Source organism: Stigmatopora argus, chromosome 19 (genome assembly GCF_051989625.1).
Source record: "Stigmatopora argus isolate UIUO_Sarg chromosome 19, RoL_Sarg_1.0, whole genome shotgun sequence".
Taxonomy (NCBI): Eukaryota; Metazoa; Chordata; class Actinopteri; order Syngnathiformes; family Syngnathidae; genus Stigmatopora; species Stigmatopora argus.
Genome location: NC_135405.1, coordinates 6,867,965 through 6,881,016, shown reverse-complemented (window position 1 = coordinate 6,881,016; position 13,052 = coordinate 6,867,965). Strand labels below are relative to the sequence as shown.

General features: G+C 38.2%; 1 protein-coding gene and 1 long non-coding RNA gene across 2 annotated transcripts in view; both read right to left on the bottom strand.

Annotated features, from left to right (window-relative positions):
• The window catches only part of syne2a (spectrin repeat containing, nuclear envelope 2a), a 49,709-nt gene extending 40,774 nt beyond the window's left edge, over positions 1 to 8,935 (bottom strand). Inside the window, exons 1-17 of the mRNA XM_077587923.1 lie at positions 8,781 to 8,935; positions 8,052 to 8,207; positions 7,664 to 7,905; positions 5,437 to 7,459; positions 4,940 to 5,274; positions 4,723 to 4,867; positions 4,377 to 4,577; positions 3,851 to 4,116; positions 3,631 to 3,781; positions 3,023 to 3,166; positions 2,812 to 2,943; positions 2,538 to 2,720; positions 2,282 to 2,419; positions 1,938 to 2,123; positions 1,040 to 1,162; positions 749 to 931; positions 366 to 434 (exon numbers count right to left, since the gene is read on the bottom strand). Coding sequence (XP_077444049.1) covers positions 366 to 434; positions 749 to 931; positions 1,040 to 1,162; positions 1,938 to 2,123; positions 2,282 to 2,419; positions 2,538 to 2,720; positions 2,812 to 2,943; positions 3,023 to 3,166; positions 3,631 to 3,781; positions 3,851 to 4,116; positions 4,377 to 4,577; positions 4,723 to 4,867; positions 4,940 to 5,274; positions 5,437 to 7,459; positions 7,664 to 7,905; positions 8,052 to 8,207; positions 8,781 to 8,930 — 4,827 coding nt within the window. The 5' untranslated portion in view covers positions 8,931 to 8,935. The remainder of the gene's footprint in view (positions 1 to 365; positions 435 to 748; positions 932 to 1,039; positions 1,163 to 1,937; positions 2,124 to 2,281; positions 2,420 to 2,537; positions 2,721 to 2,811; positions 2,944 to 3,022; positions 3,167 to 3,630; positions 3,782 to 3,850; positions 4,117 to 4,376; positions 4,578 to 4,722; positions 4,868 to 4,939; positions 5,275 to 5,436; positions 7,460 to 7,663; positions 7,906 to 8,051; positions 8,208 to 8,780) is intronic.
• Positions 8,936 to 10,199: 1,264 nt separating this feature from the next.
• On the bottom strand, positions 10,200 to 11,783 carry LOC144064934 (uncharacterized). Its single transcript, XR_013296927.1, has 3 exons — positions 11,466 to 11,783; positions 11,022 to 11,151; positions 10,200 to 10,865 (listed from the first exon to the last, which is right to left on the bottom strand). It is a non-coding gene; the product is annotated as an uncharacterized LOC144064934 (long non-coding RNA).
• Between the last annotated feature and the right edge of the window lie 1,269 nt (positions 11,784 to 13,052).

Genomic DNA, 13,052 nt, shown 5'->3' with positions numbered 1-13,052 from the left:
TTCTAAATATAGTCTGGCCTTTTGTAAATTTCCCTTATTAATTGTTTGTTTACATCAGTAAAGAGGGAATGTTTCACTGTTGAACTGACTTTGTGCAAGAAATAGGGTACACTAAATCAGTTGGAACGGCAAAATAGAAATTCACAGAGAAAGTTTTGGCAAACAAGTATTCAAACCTACAGAGAAACTAAAGTCTTCAAATTAACCTAAACCAGAGTTACTTAGCTATTGTATTTCTCAAATGAACACCCGATCAAAAGAATTACTTGAGAATAGTCAAATTATTTCAAAGACAAGAAATGACTTATACACAGGCTTTAATTTCACCTCGCGTTGTTGAACCTTTTATGCATGATCATTGTTACCTGAAGCAAGTGTCTTTGGCCATGTCCATCTAAATTGGAGACATCTCCACAACCTTTGGCGCTTTTATCCTTTGCCAAAAAAAGATAAAGACAATAGACACATTCTAATAGAAAACTGTGACATCATTAGGACTACTGTACACTTCCATAGTGCATTAAAGACACAAAGAGAATCATGTTTACGCCCCGGATTCATTACAAGGTCAATTTCTCCCCATTTGTTGGTGACCAGTAGAGAAAAATGTGAGGATGTATAATTGGATGCCAATCCAATATGTTTGGTCTTAAATAATTTCAGCACTCAATTGGTTCTCATATTTTGACAATTTGCAGCTGTAGTTAAAGTATAGGATTTATTAGAAGTGTAACATCGCTGGCTTTACCTCTAGAAGAGCATCTTGTGCCTGGGTGAGATGTTCCAAGTCATTCAGAACCTGAAGGAGAACATTTATGCGGGAGAACACAAGAAGACTGGCCTTTGTTTCCTTTGGGAGGCATAAATCTTCTTTGTAGTTCTCCATCTCCTCTAATGTACTCTGCATGGAGTGGACATTGTCCAAAATCACCTTTACAGTGAAAAAGAAAAAGAAAAACAATCATGTTTGGGCTTGTAAACGCACAGGATTAAATTTGATTATCCATCCATCCATATATGTTTATAAACCTTATTTCACCTTTTGGTTTTGAAAGTGCTCTACTGGTGTGATGCTGGAGTTTTCCATAGAAGATATAATAGTTCTGATTTTGGGGACAGTCTCCTCTAAGGTCTGTAACTCGTCTTCAAAGGTCTTCACTATCTGAAAAATGTATAGAAAAATCTTGGCTTGGATTTCAAAAGTAGTATGTCACTGAAAACTAATCATATTACATTGTTACTAAAAACTTAATTCTGCATTAAATATAACAATAATAATAATAATGACAATAATACTAACAATAATAATAATGATAATAATACTAACAATAATAATAATGATAATAATACTAACAATAATAATAATGATAATAATACTAACAATAATAATGATAATAATACTAACAATAACAATAATAATAATGATAATAATAATAATAATAATAATAATAATTTGTTTGTAAAATGTTAGCTGTTTGTTTATCATGGTCTCTTTTGGGTCTCAGTGTTGTAAAAAGGCCAATTCTAAGATTTTTTTTGCAGCAGAACTAAAACAGTAATTTTGTCATCAAAAGGCAAACAATCCATAAGATCAGATGTTCATTTTCCATATTTTGCGTTTTACATTTGCATCAGGCATATAACTGAGAAGCCTAATGTGCATTTGATTTTCCATCTTCTCTCAATTTCACAATTGACTGCTTATCACCCATAAAAACTAGCTTGGTTGCATGTTGGGTCAACCTTTACAGACAAAATCTAATTCAAAGACATTTAGCACTCTTTTATGGTTGCGTTATCAACAACATATGTTACTCGCATGTTCCAATGCAAGAAAAATAAATCAATTCTTACAAGTACTCCAAGTAAAAAACATTCCACCACCACCCCAAAAAATGAATGGCCTTTAATGTGTTGGATTTAAAAACATAAAGCACCTCAACTGCATGTTTAAGTTGCTCCACTTGCTCACGAATGCTCTTTTGCATCTTTTCAACCTGTTGATCTGTACTGTCCATCTTCATCTCTTCTGCACTGAGATCACACACAGTGGAAACCTCAGCCAACACAGGCCGAAAATCCTTCAACGTGCTCCTGATTCTAGTTGAGTCATCCAGGACCAACTGGAACAAAAACAAAAAGATATATATTTTTCTTCCAAAGATACGCATTGAAAAGATGTGCCTATTTAGTTGTCAAATTGCCTTAAATTGCATTTTCTGGCAGAGTGACACCAATCATAAATGCCTTTGTTATATTCCAAGTGCTTTTAGTTATGAACCTGTAGGGACTTTGCATGACTATGGAGGCCTTTAGATGTTGTGAAAGAGCAAATGGTACTCAGCCATGCTTGAGCCTCATCAAACCAGCATTTGGCACTGGAAAGCAAATCTTCAAACTCTTGAAGAAAGGCAGGTATCTATAACACGGATTTTTAAGGAAACAAAATGGCATTATCGGAAAAAGAAAGACGATGGCTGGATGAACGGACAGACTGACAATTTGAAAAAGAAGAGCAATGTATTTTTTTGCCTTACCTTACTGAGGAAAGCAGTGCGGTGCTCCGCCATTTGCACAGCTTCTTGGTACAGCTGCATTGGACGTGTCAGTTGGTCCATAAATAAGTGAGCTTGGTCCGATTTTTCCTCTACAAGATCTTGCACTTCACTCTCCAGGAGCATCAAGCGACTGTGACAGGAGTCTAACTTGTCCCACACGTGCTGGAGAACAGAAAGTTAAGTTTCTCGCAATGTAATTCTGGTTCACTCAATGAGGCAAAGGCAAAAATGACATGACACATCATTGACTTACTTTGAGAGCATACTGGGCGTCAGTGAGAGTGGAGCTCTTTTGCTCCATACATATTTTAACTTGCTCCAGGCCAGAAATCAACTCTGTCGTTTGACTTGCCAGTTTCCGAATGATCTCACTCTGCTCAATCAGCTGCAGGAAGGCCGTAATAAATACACACGTAAATACTGTAAAACATTTGGTTAAGAAATGATTGCCTTCTATAGGTTACCTTCTTCTCAGCTTGCTCCACTGACTCTTGAAGTTTTTGTATTCGTTTTCCAGTATCAGATGGAATATCAGCGTATTTCTCCAGCATACTCACGAGGATACTATCGAGTTTAACCCTCTGACTGGACAGATCATTTGTGAGCTCCTTTTTGAAGATTCGGAAAGTAAAGGGAACACAAGGGTAAATTACAGATTAGGAATTCAAGATAGTGATTTGTGGAAGTCCTGTTTAAATTTTTTGTAAGCAGTTTTGATGCCAATATATCAAATAAACAATGGAAATGTAATTGTGTCATGTTGCATAACATGCAATATTTTCACTTTGCATGTAGCCAGATAATAAAAGCAGTACTTTGCTAGAATATACTTTTTGTATGTGACTCAAGGTGCGGATTTCACACTGGCAAAAGACAGATTTTATGTAACGGTGGGAAATATCTTTAATGACTTTAATGGTTCTATTTTTAGAATTCTAGCTATGACAAAGCTGACAAAATACGGTAGGATGACAGAATGGCAGCTTGTGATTGGTCATCAACATGTCCGTCAAGACTAGCTGTGACAGTATGATACTGTTTAATACCTCAAACATGTTTTGTTTTTGTTTACCTGGTGTTGCGACAAATTCAAATCTTTATCCAACATGGGAAGAATAGTGATCATGCTCTTCTCCACTGCTCTTATGCTCTCTTCAAATTGATGTCTTTGCCTCTGCTCTATATGGGCGGCAGCTATGACATGGAGATTTCTTTCTATTGAACTGCAGAGGTATTTTTTTTTAGTCTGTCTGCTTAGAAGATAATATAAAGCTATTTCCAAATATACAAACCATTTGATATTGTCTTGAATCTTGACAAGTCTAATACCAATTGGCCCTGGCAGATTGCTGGGATCTTTGGAAGAAGTCAAACCCAAGGCATGTCCTAAACAGTGTTCCAAGGATAATAACGTCCGCCTTTCTTGTTCCAGACCAACCTGATGCATCTCTGCCTTGCACACAAGCTTCTGGAGCTCATCTTGTGTGAAAATAGTTCCAGTCAAAGAGTCAGGAACTTTGGCCTGAAGTCTAGACAAAGAGTTGCAGCATTGCTCCATCTAAAGGCAAATTTTAGTGAAGAAAAAATAATAATTTACTTGAAATTCATACAAAAGTACACGTTAAGATTTTATTTCAATTTGTTAGAAGTACCAAAAAATTGTAAATGCAAACAGTTTATCATTTTTAGATGGTGAGAAATCAAAGTATAAACCTGAATGCATTAGAACTAAGTCTGAAATCAAATTCAAATGAATCCTCTGTGAATGTGTGTGCTGTAATGGATAACAAACGTTTGAATAATAGGTTTCTTTCTTACACTGGTTGTGATGTCCGTCCATTCCTCTACTCTCTGATCTGCTTGTGCCATCAACAGACCAACGCTACGACGCAATGATACCCATCGCCTCCAGAGAGCACCAACTTCCCCATCTTTTCCAACACCACATCCCTGCATGGGGCATCTTGCTCGTAGTTCTTCAGTCTTCCTAGTAAGGTCATAAACCCCCTCCATCAAGTCCTTAATGGAGAGACAATAGTATTGTTCAGCATTTTAAAAGTTTAATGACTTTAATTGAAGAAATGTTCTAAACTGGGCATGGTTCGAACTTATGGGTAACGTTCCATTGGAGTTATGTGGCATTTAAAAGGTTTACTGGGCAAACCTTTGATTGTTTGTGTTGTACAGCACATTTATCATATGATGTCACTTTTTCTGCAGTGCATGCTGAAAGTTTTGTTTCAAATTCAGTCAGGCGCTGTTGTATGTCTCTGTGACAAACCCTGTGACTTTGTTGTCGAAGTTCACATCTGAAAAATAACTGTTGTTACTTAACAAAAAATGAATAAATAAATAAAATGCATCATAATAACAACCAGTACCTCTGTAAGGACTCAAGTCTGTGCTGAGCTTGTGCCTCGAGTATGGCTCGTCCCACTAACAACTGGCTGAGGATGCCAATGTGAAGGTCTTGAGTCTTTGAGCAGGAAAGGCAATCCTGTTGCGGCACCAGTTGTACAAGATGCTGGATATGAGCAACAAAACCTTCTTCGAGAGCTTCAATGGCCTTTTGCGTCTGAGTTTGTTCTTCCGTACAGTCAAGAAACCCACCGGGAGCTGACAAAAAAGTCATTTCAGCATTCTGAAGGAAGTGAATAGCTCCTTGGGCAGCCCATTGGTAATCTTTTATGCCTTCTCGAGCCTTGGATAAACATTCCTGTAGAATAAGAATTTGAGAACTATATGGTTAAAATGTATACTAACCATCCTTCAGTTAAGTGTTTTGTGATGTTGAAAATGGGTGGGTTATAGATGGTATTAAACTGTGATTGACCCTTAAGATTGTACAATGCATAACATTAATAATGTCTAGACTTACCATCTGTAAATGGCATTCCTGCATGGCAGCCTCTCTGAATAAATGCAAATCACTCTGACTCTGTAAGTTCAGTTTTCCTTTCCGAGCTAGAGCGTGCAACACCCGCATGCCAGACTCCATGTTTCTCCACATCACCCAACGCCTTTGCAGTGCGACATCTACGGCTCTCTCATCTGGACTAACTGTTTCCGTGCTCCGTAGCTCTTGGGTAACTCTTTGGAAGAACGCCATCAAAGTAGGAAGCTCAGATTTAAAGCGAAGTCCCAGAAGAAGCTTGCCCTCCAAATATTTGATCTCATCTGAGACAGTGTCCTCCCAAGAAACAAACTTGTCAACAGCATCGTGGATATGCTGCCTTTCTAAATCCAGCTCTGTTGGGTTCAGCTCCTGAGCAATCACCTCCAGTTGGTCCGCTGCTTCTTGACACTGTGTCTTCATCAGTGGGAGGTCCACTAAGAGAGCTTGAAAAAGTTTGAACCTTTCACCCAAACTTAGCATTCCATCTCTAGCCTGCTGGATTTGCTCTCCAGAAATGTCCATTGAATACTCCATCTGCTTCTTCAGTTGCAGATATTTGTCTTCCTCAAAAGCATAAACACTCAGAACTTTGCACCTGTCTTGCAGTTCCCCAATGGTGCAGAGCAGAGCACTCCGCTCAACCTCCTCGCAATGTTGAATCTCTTGTACTTGACACTGATGTTCCATTAGCATCTGCTCCAGATGTGCAATGGTTAAAATTGCTTCATGTTTCAATGGAAAATGATGTTCGTCCAAACAAATATAGATGTTGTTCAGACTATCCTTGATGGTAGAGAGCTCCTCACCAGATGAGGTACGCTCGTGAATCATCTCCGCCAAATGCCAGCTGGTTGCACGCTCTTGGGCCAACAAACCATCGAATACTGTACAGATGCCTGAGAGCCTGTTCACAATGTAACGGCTCTCTCTGGGGCTCAGGCTTTCTGCGACTTTCTTGCACTTTGTCTCCAAAGAATCTACCAGAGTTACATGTCTTTCAATTTCATCAGCGAATACTTGATGACTTTTTAGCTTGTTCTCCAGTGAGCTGATGTCAACACTTGTAATATTCTCAACATAAGCACTGGGGTCTTTGTTCGCTTTAGTTTCTACAAGCCACACATCAATGCTATCTAGGTGGTCTAACAGTGTCTCTCTCTCCTGAAGTTTCTCATCCATTGAGTGAAGAACATTATTCACACTTTCAGTCAGAGTTTGATACAGGTCTTCCACAACTTTGAACCCTTGGCTATAGTCCTCATTGTTCATGTCTGGCATTTTCTCTCTCATTTCTTCTTCTTGCATCTTTGATCTTCTGATCATGATATCTCTCTGGTTCTTCCTCATCGCAACCATCTGAATACGAGCTTCTTCTGGGAAAAGCGACAACTTTTGTCCAATGGTAATGTAGTATTCCATCTGTTTTGCCCATGTGATCCATTCTTTAAACTGCTTATTAGCATTATCACCACATATGGAGAGGTCGGTTTTGATCTGTGCATTTTGCAGTAAGGTCCTCAGTTCTTCAAGATGATATTTCATGCTAATTTCCTCTTTCTGGCCAATAGAATACTGGTGAAAAGCATCCGATAAAGAGTGCAGATGTTCATGCACTTGGTTGCACATTTTTAGGTCTTCGCTCAGACAAAAAAGTGTTAGAATGCTTTTGGTGTCATGACATTCCCCAAGCGATTTAATAGATTCCAGAACATCTAAAATCTTGTCTTTAAGATGTCTAGCGTCTTTTATAAGGACTGATGATTGACAAGAGGAGTTAGCTGCCTGCCACATGGCCCTTTTGATACGGCCACTCAAAAGCCTCCGTGCATCTTGGACGTCTCCGAGCTGAGCAAGTAGAACACCTGAGCTTTCCGCATCACTCAAGTGGACAGCCAACTGGCTACTCAAAGCAAGGAGCTCTTCCCACATTACTTCGCTTTGTTTTACAGTTTGCAGAAGGGCATGTAGCTGTTCAGCTTGTAATGTGCTGCTTTTCACGGTATGTCTAACAAGAAACAATAGAAAAGAGGATTCAGAAAAGTGAAATGTCATGGGGATGTATATAAAGCTCATCACTTTTTGAGTGAAAGATTAAAAAAATTAACAGCACCAAAAATAGTAGTTTTAAAAACAATCGCTATGCAGTTAAATATCCTAATCTTCTGACAGAAACCACTGAGCTGCATGGATGTAATTCAGTGTTACTCACAAGTTATTCTTTTTATTCTGACTATCCACTTCCTCCAGGAACACTTTTATTTTTTTGAGCTGTTTATGATACTGTAAGACTTCACCCAGCTGGGCTGTTTTGACTTGCACTGTGGCTGAGGCATCCAGCATAGCTTTACTCCACTGGGCTTCTAGTCTTTTCAAGACAATTGGAGCAGGAGGTTGAGACAAACTGGTACTTTTCATCAAAGCAACTTGTTCCAGGACACTATTCTTATAATCCTACAGTAGTCAGAATGGAGAAATTTTAGATTGTGTGATTGTGCAACAGACAAAAACATACATTCCAAGATAAAATGACTAAAAACGAAACAGCTTATCAAGAGGAATTTGTACTGTGCGATAAACGAGTAAAAAATAAGCTATACCTCTGCCTCGTTCAATTGTTCGGTCATAGTAGCTACATCGAGCTGTGCTGGAAGATATCGACAAGCCAAAACTTTTTGCACTGCTCTGACCAGCCTGATCTCTGCTTCACTCGGTGAAGACTGAAGATACCAGTTTAAATCCATGCGTGTTGTCCTCTATAAAATAAACAAGATTTAAATGCATCTTGCTACACCTGTGATATATATAAATTAAGAAAATAAACACAGAATACACAGAAATATTAAACGTGCAAAACGAGAAACATTCATTTAAAATAACATTCCATTCATTGTAAGTGTTAAAATAAAATCTGATTTAATTGATTTTTAAAAAAATATATATAAATCATGATCCACTTTACATTTTGGGGATAGTGACAGTTTAACCCCAGAACAACATATTTTGATTCCAACTATGAGTTAGAGAAAAAATATTTTTAAATCTGAATTAATCATAGGTTGACCAATGTCACAGACTTTGATGTTTATGTTGATATTGTAAGGAGACAACAAATCCTCAGTTGTGCACTCTTGGGAAGTTGCAGGAAATCAATGCACCTCTTATAAGAGTCTCGATAGGAATAAACACAACAGAACATCTTATCTTCTCAGTGTTCCATGACTCTAATTATTGCTTATCCGTAGGTTATATGGGCATAACAACATTTTTAGGTTAAAAGATAAATATGAGAGATGTGAAAATAATGTTATAACAGAATAAATACCCACATTAATAATGTCATTCCTTTCTACCAGTCCCTGGATCTCAGAGAAAAGATCTTGCATGGTAAAGCTGTGTTGGTATGAGGGCTTTCCAGGTGATTCCCAAGTCTTTTCCTGGTCAGCCTCCAGCTCTTCAACCCTTATGCTGGAGGACATTTCTGCCCCGACCTAAATGCACAAACAAACACTAAATGCACAGAAAGGCATGGGCAGTACTACAAAATAGCCTCCCTCGGTTGCTGTCAGGGCCCAGATAATAACAGCTTCCTGTTAATGTTACGATGTTGACGGTTGCCAGGCGAGTCAGTACAGTGAACTGCAAGAATTTGCTAAGTGAGCAACAGTGCGCCTCAGGGCTGAGAAACTGCTATGAGCTTGTCAGATTTAAACTCTAAACATTTATAACAGAAGTGGGTAACATGACATGGTGTCTAACATTAGCACTTTGTCAAAATGTATTATTCTGATATTGTGCTTTCCAAATGTAAAAAAATAATGGCCAAGCTTTTATAGCGATGTTGCTTTTAGAACGCCAGCTCTAACAACAAAAATTATTAGATTATGGCACCTCACTCACCTATTGATGACTCCTAGATCTATTTTTATCTATGTTATGCATCTAACAGTGGAATCCATTGGCTATAAATGTCATGTATAGTATTCATATCAAAATTATTTTAAAAAATGATTGCAAACTTTTATTTTCAGAGAAGAATCTGTAATATGTACTCTAACTGAGCACATATTAGCTCACCTGATGCATTGTAACTGCCACATTATTGCGGTATTTAAATTCATTGGTCTGCCCTGATTAATTGCTTTTTTCTATTATAAAATGCAGATTTTTATATTGTACGCCTTTGAAATTCAAATATGTAATGCACTTAAAATATTAAAAAGGGTCAACAATCATGTTATTCTAACAATTCAGTGCCTCATTTTAGGAGCTGAAAATACCAAAGGGTGCTTGAAAAATAGTGTTCTATGGATTATTGCTGCCAAATGTCAAATTAATCGGTTATACTAAAGATCAGGCAATAAGGTGGAGAACTCTTTAGAAATGTCAGTGACAATTTTTTTGACATTTAAAGTTATTAAGGCAAAGATGCCCAGCATCTGCTAGCTGAAATCTGCTTAAAGTAAAACTATTCTTACACATGTAGTACAATATTAATTCCTGACTTATATCGAAAGACTCAAGTGATGGTATTTAATAACAAAAAAAAAACAACGTTGATAAACTTTCCTGAAAGCAGCCAACTGAATTTAAGTTAAACAAATTGGCCAACAAGTTTAAAAGGAGGCATTGAATCTTCTCTCCACAACACACAAGTCATCATTTTAGAAACAGAAAAGCAGCATACTACTAAGAACATGCAAGATAAAGATCAGAGAAAAACATTAAACTTACTTCTGTCATCTCTCTGGCCTCCAAAAACAACAGTGAGTCACTTTCCTCCTTTGCTTTTGAATCGCTCCATCTTTTGGGAGTCAAATATTTATTTTGGTGCGTTTGCCTCTTGGGGAAATCTGTAATCTTTCTCTCTTTGGCATCCGGAAATGTTCCTTTTGAGTTTGAATGAACAAGATTAGACTCTTCTGTGGCAACACTTGACTCAGAGGACCCTCTTTTTCCTATCAGTTCTTGGTATGATGAGAATGGTGATTTGTCTTTTTTTAATTTGACATCTTTAGCAGGCCTCTCAAATGATGTCACTTCATCTTCTCTTTGCAGAGTTGTGACCATACTGTCATTCTTGCTCTTTGTACCCATAAAACACATAGCTGCATTTGATACTTTGCTCCTACCTTCTTCTGAATGTTGTATGTGATGAAAGGCTCCTGCATCCAGTGTTTGCTTGAAATGATCTGAAGTATATGTTCCACTGATTCCTGGCTGTGGTTGGACTGGATTCCAAGTGTGTACAGTATCCAGAGCATCCAAAGTGTGCTTACTGGGTTCTGTGGGAGCATGCTGTCTCGATGTTTTGTTGTTTGGCGTAAAGATGTCTTCCAGATCTGTGTGGCTGTCAGGTGTGCCAAGCATTACTTCTGAGTCCACTTCTATTTGACCTTGACTCATTTTTAAGCCTATTATTTGAAGAAGAAGAAAAGACTATTACAAGATACTGGTATTTAGGCATCAACACATTAATCAATGTGAGTTTTCTTTAAAATTCAAGTCATTAACAAGTATCTTTATAGAAAAAAATATTTACAATGTATAACTTTTTTAAATCATATTACCTGGTCAAATTAAAATGGATCTGCTTGAACTGCTTGTCTCCTAAATCATAGTTGGCTTAAGACCTACTTTGGATCATCATTCATGTTGTCAATACATCCCTGTTTCTCTCGTTGGCAAATGGATCACCGTCTACAAATAGAGCAGAAAATGTTGCGTTTTTTTCTGAGATCGGTTATCTTTTAAAGCAAAAACACAGTCACTTTTATCCATCAATTTTTATACTACTAGTATGTCTTCTCATTGTAGTCGCGACTTAGCAGGCCTAAATTGACAACTCTCAGAAAGGTCTTTTTGACAGAATACATAGTGCATAATTTAAATTCTTGCATAATTTGTATACATTTTGATGTTGTTCCTAATTAGTGCTGTTTGATCTTGAAGTAGGTATGCACAGTTCTGTAGCATTCTTAGTTTTTGTTTTCCATTTGTTTCAGTTCACTCACCTGAGACAAACTTGTGCAAAAGCAGAGCCACCTTCCTCGTCTCCTTTGTTGTCTTTTTGGACTCCTTAAATTTCCAGCTTCTCCTACAGCTCACATTAATATAAATGAATCCCAGTGCCTTATTCAGTGTCACTTGAGTGTAGCTTATAACTGCAAATGATTTGTCAAGCCCATAAACACCCAATGTGTGGTTCCAACACATCTGAGTGGCAAATCTGGCTTTCCCAAAACGTTTTGAAGCAACAAAAGGGCACACCTTTGTGAGCATGTGGAAACAAACACGGGAAAATCGAAAAGAGAGCGGTTTGAACACACCCTTATGTGATACAATAACACACTAGCCAAGCTTGCCGTACAAAACCTCCTGTGGCACAATTCTTTGTGTCTTTAAGCTGGTGGTGCAAAATATAATTTATTTAGCACATATTGTACCAGTCCAAATACATTTTTATTTTCAAATAACTTTCATTATTATTTCATTATCTGAATTTAATGTGTTGAATACTGCAGCATGCATGCATCATGCAAACACTCACTCACATTCTGCAGCCAGGAACAACACACAACCACAATGAATGTAGGAGTGAGCATATTAGTGACGGTACACACACACACACAATTCAACTTCAGCAAACAAGTTGAACTAGTCACACTGCTCATTTGTAATCTCAAACTCTTTAACAAAACTATCATCATCATCTACGAAGGACTGGTGAGAACATGAAAACTCCACACATGTACCAACCTGGATTTGAACCCAGGACCCCAGAACTGTGAGGCCAACACGCTACCATCAGACCTCAAGTATCTAATACATTTTTGTCTATTAAAAGGGTTATTTTTCTTGCACATTTAGAAAATTCTTGCCTAGCCATAGATACTAAAATACATTAACTGTGGCTCTTGACATAAATAGAGTGATGTAAACTGGCATGTTGCCTGTGAAGAAAATTATTATTTGATTGGGATAGGCTCCAACACCCCCGCGACTCTTGTGTTGGATAAACCATATGGAAAACGAACGAATGAATATAAGTTTCTTCCTCTATTTCTGAATTTTGGGCTTCCACATGTACCTATTTTCAGAACAGACTGATGGATGGTGGAGTGAGTGGTTAGTGCGTTGGGCTCACAGCTCTGGGGTCCTGGGTTCAAATCCAGGTCGGTCCACCTGTATGGAGTTTGCATGTTCTCCCCGGGCCTGGGTTTCCTCCGGGTACTCTGGTTTGCTTCCACATTCCAAAAACATGCGTGGTAGGCTGATTGGACACTCTAAATTGCCCCTAGGTATGGGTGTGAGTGTGCGTGGTTGTCCGTCTCATTGTGCCCTGCGATTGGCTGGCGACCGATTCAGGGTGTCCCCTGCCTCTGGCCCGGAGTGAGCTGGGATAGGTTCCAGCACCCCCTGCACCCTAATGAGGATAAAGTGGTTCAGAAAATGATGTGAGATGAGACTCTGCTGGATTTCTGAATTCAATACGGTTATAATGTTTGGATTGCTTTTTTTAATTCTCACGATGTGTACTGCTCCCTCTGATTTTCACAAAACGTCCATTTGAAAATTCTCATACAGATACTTTGGGTGGA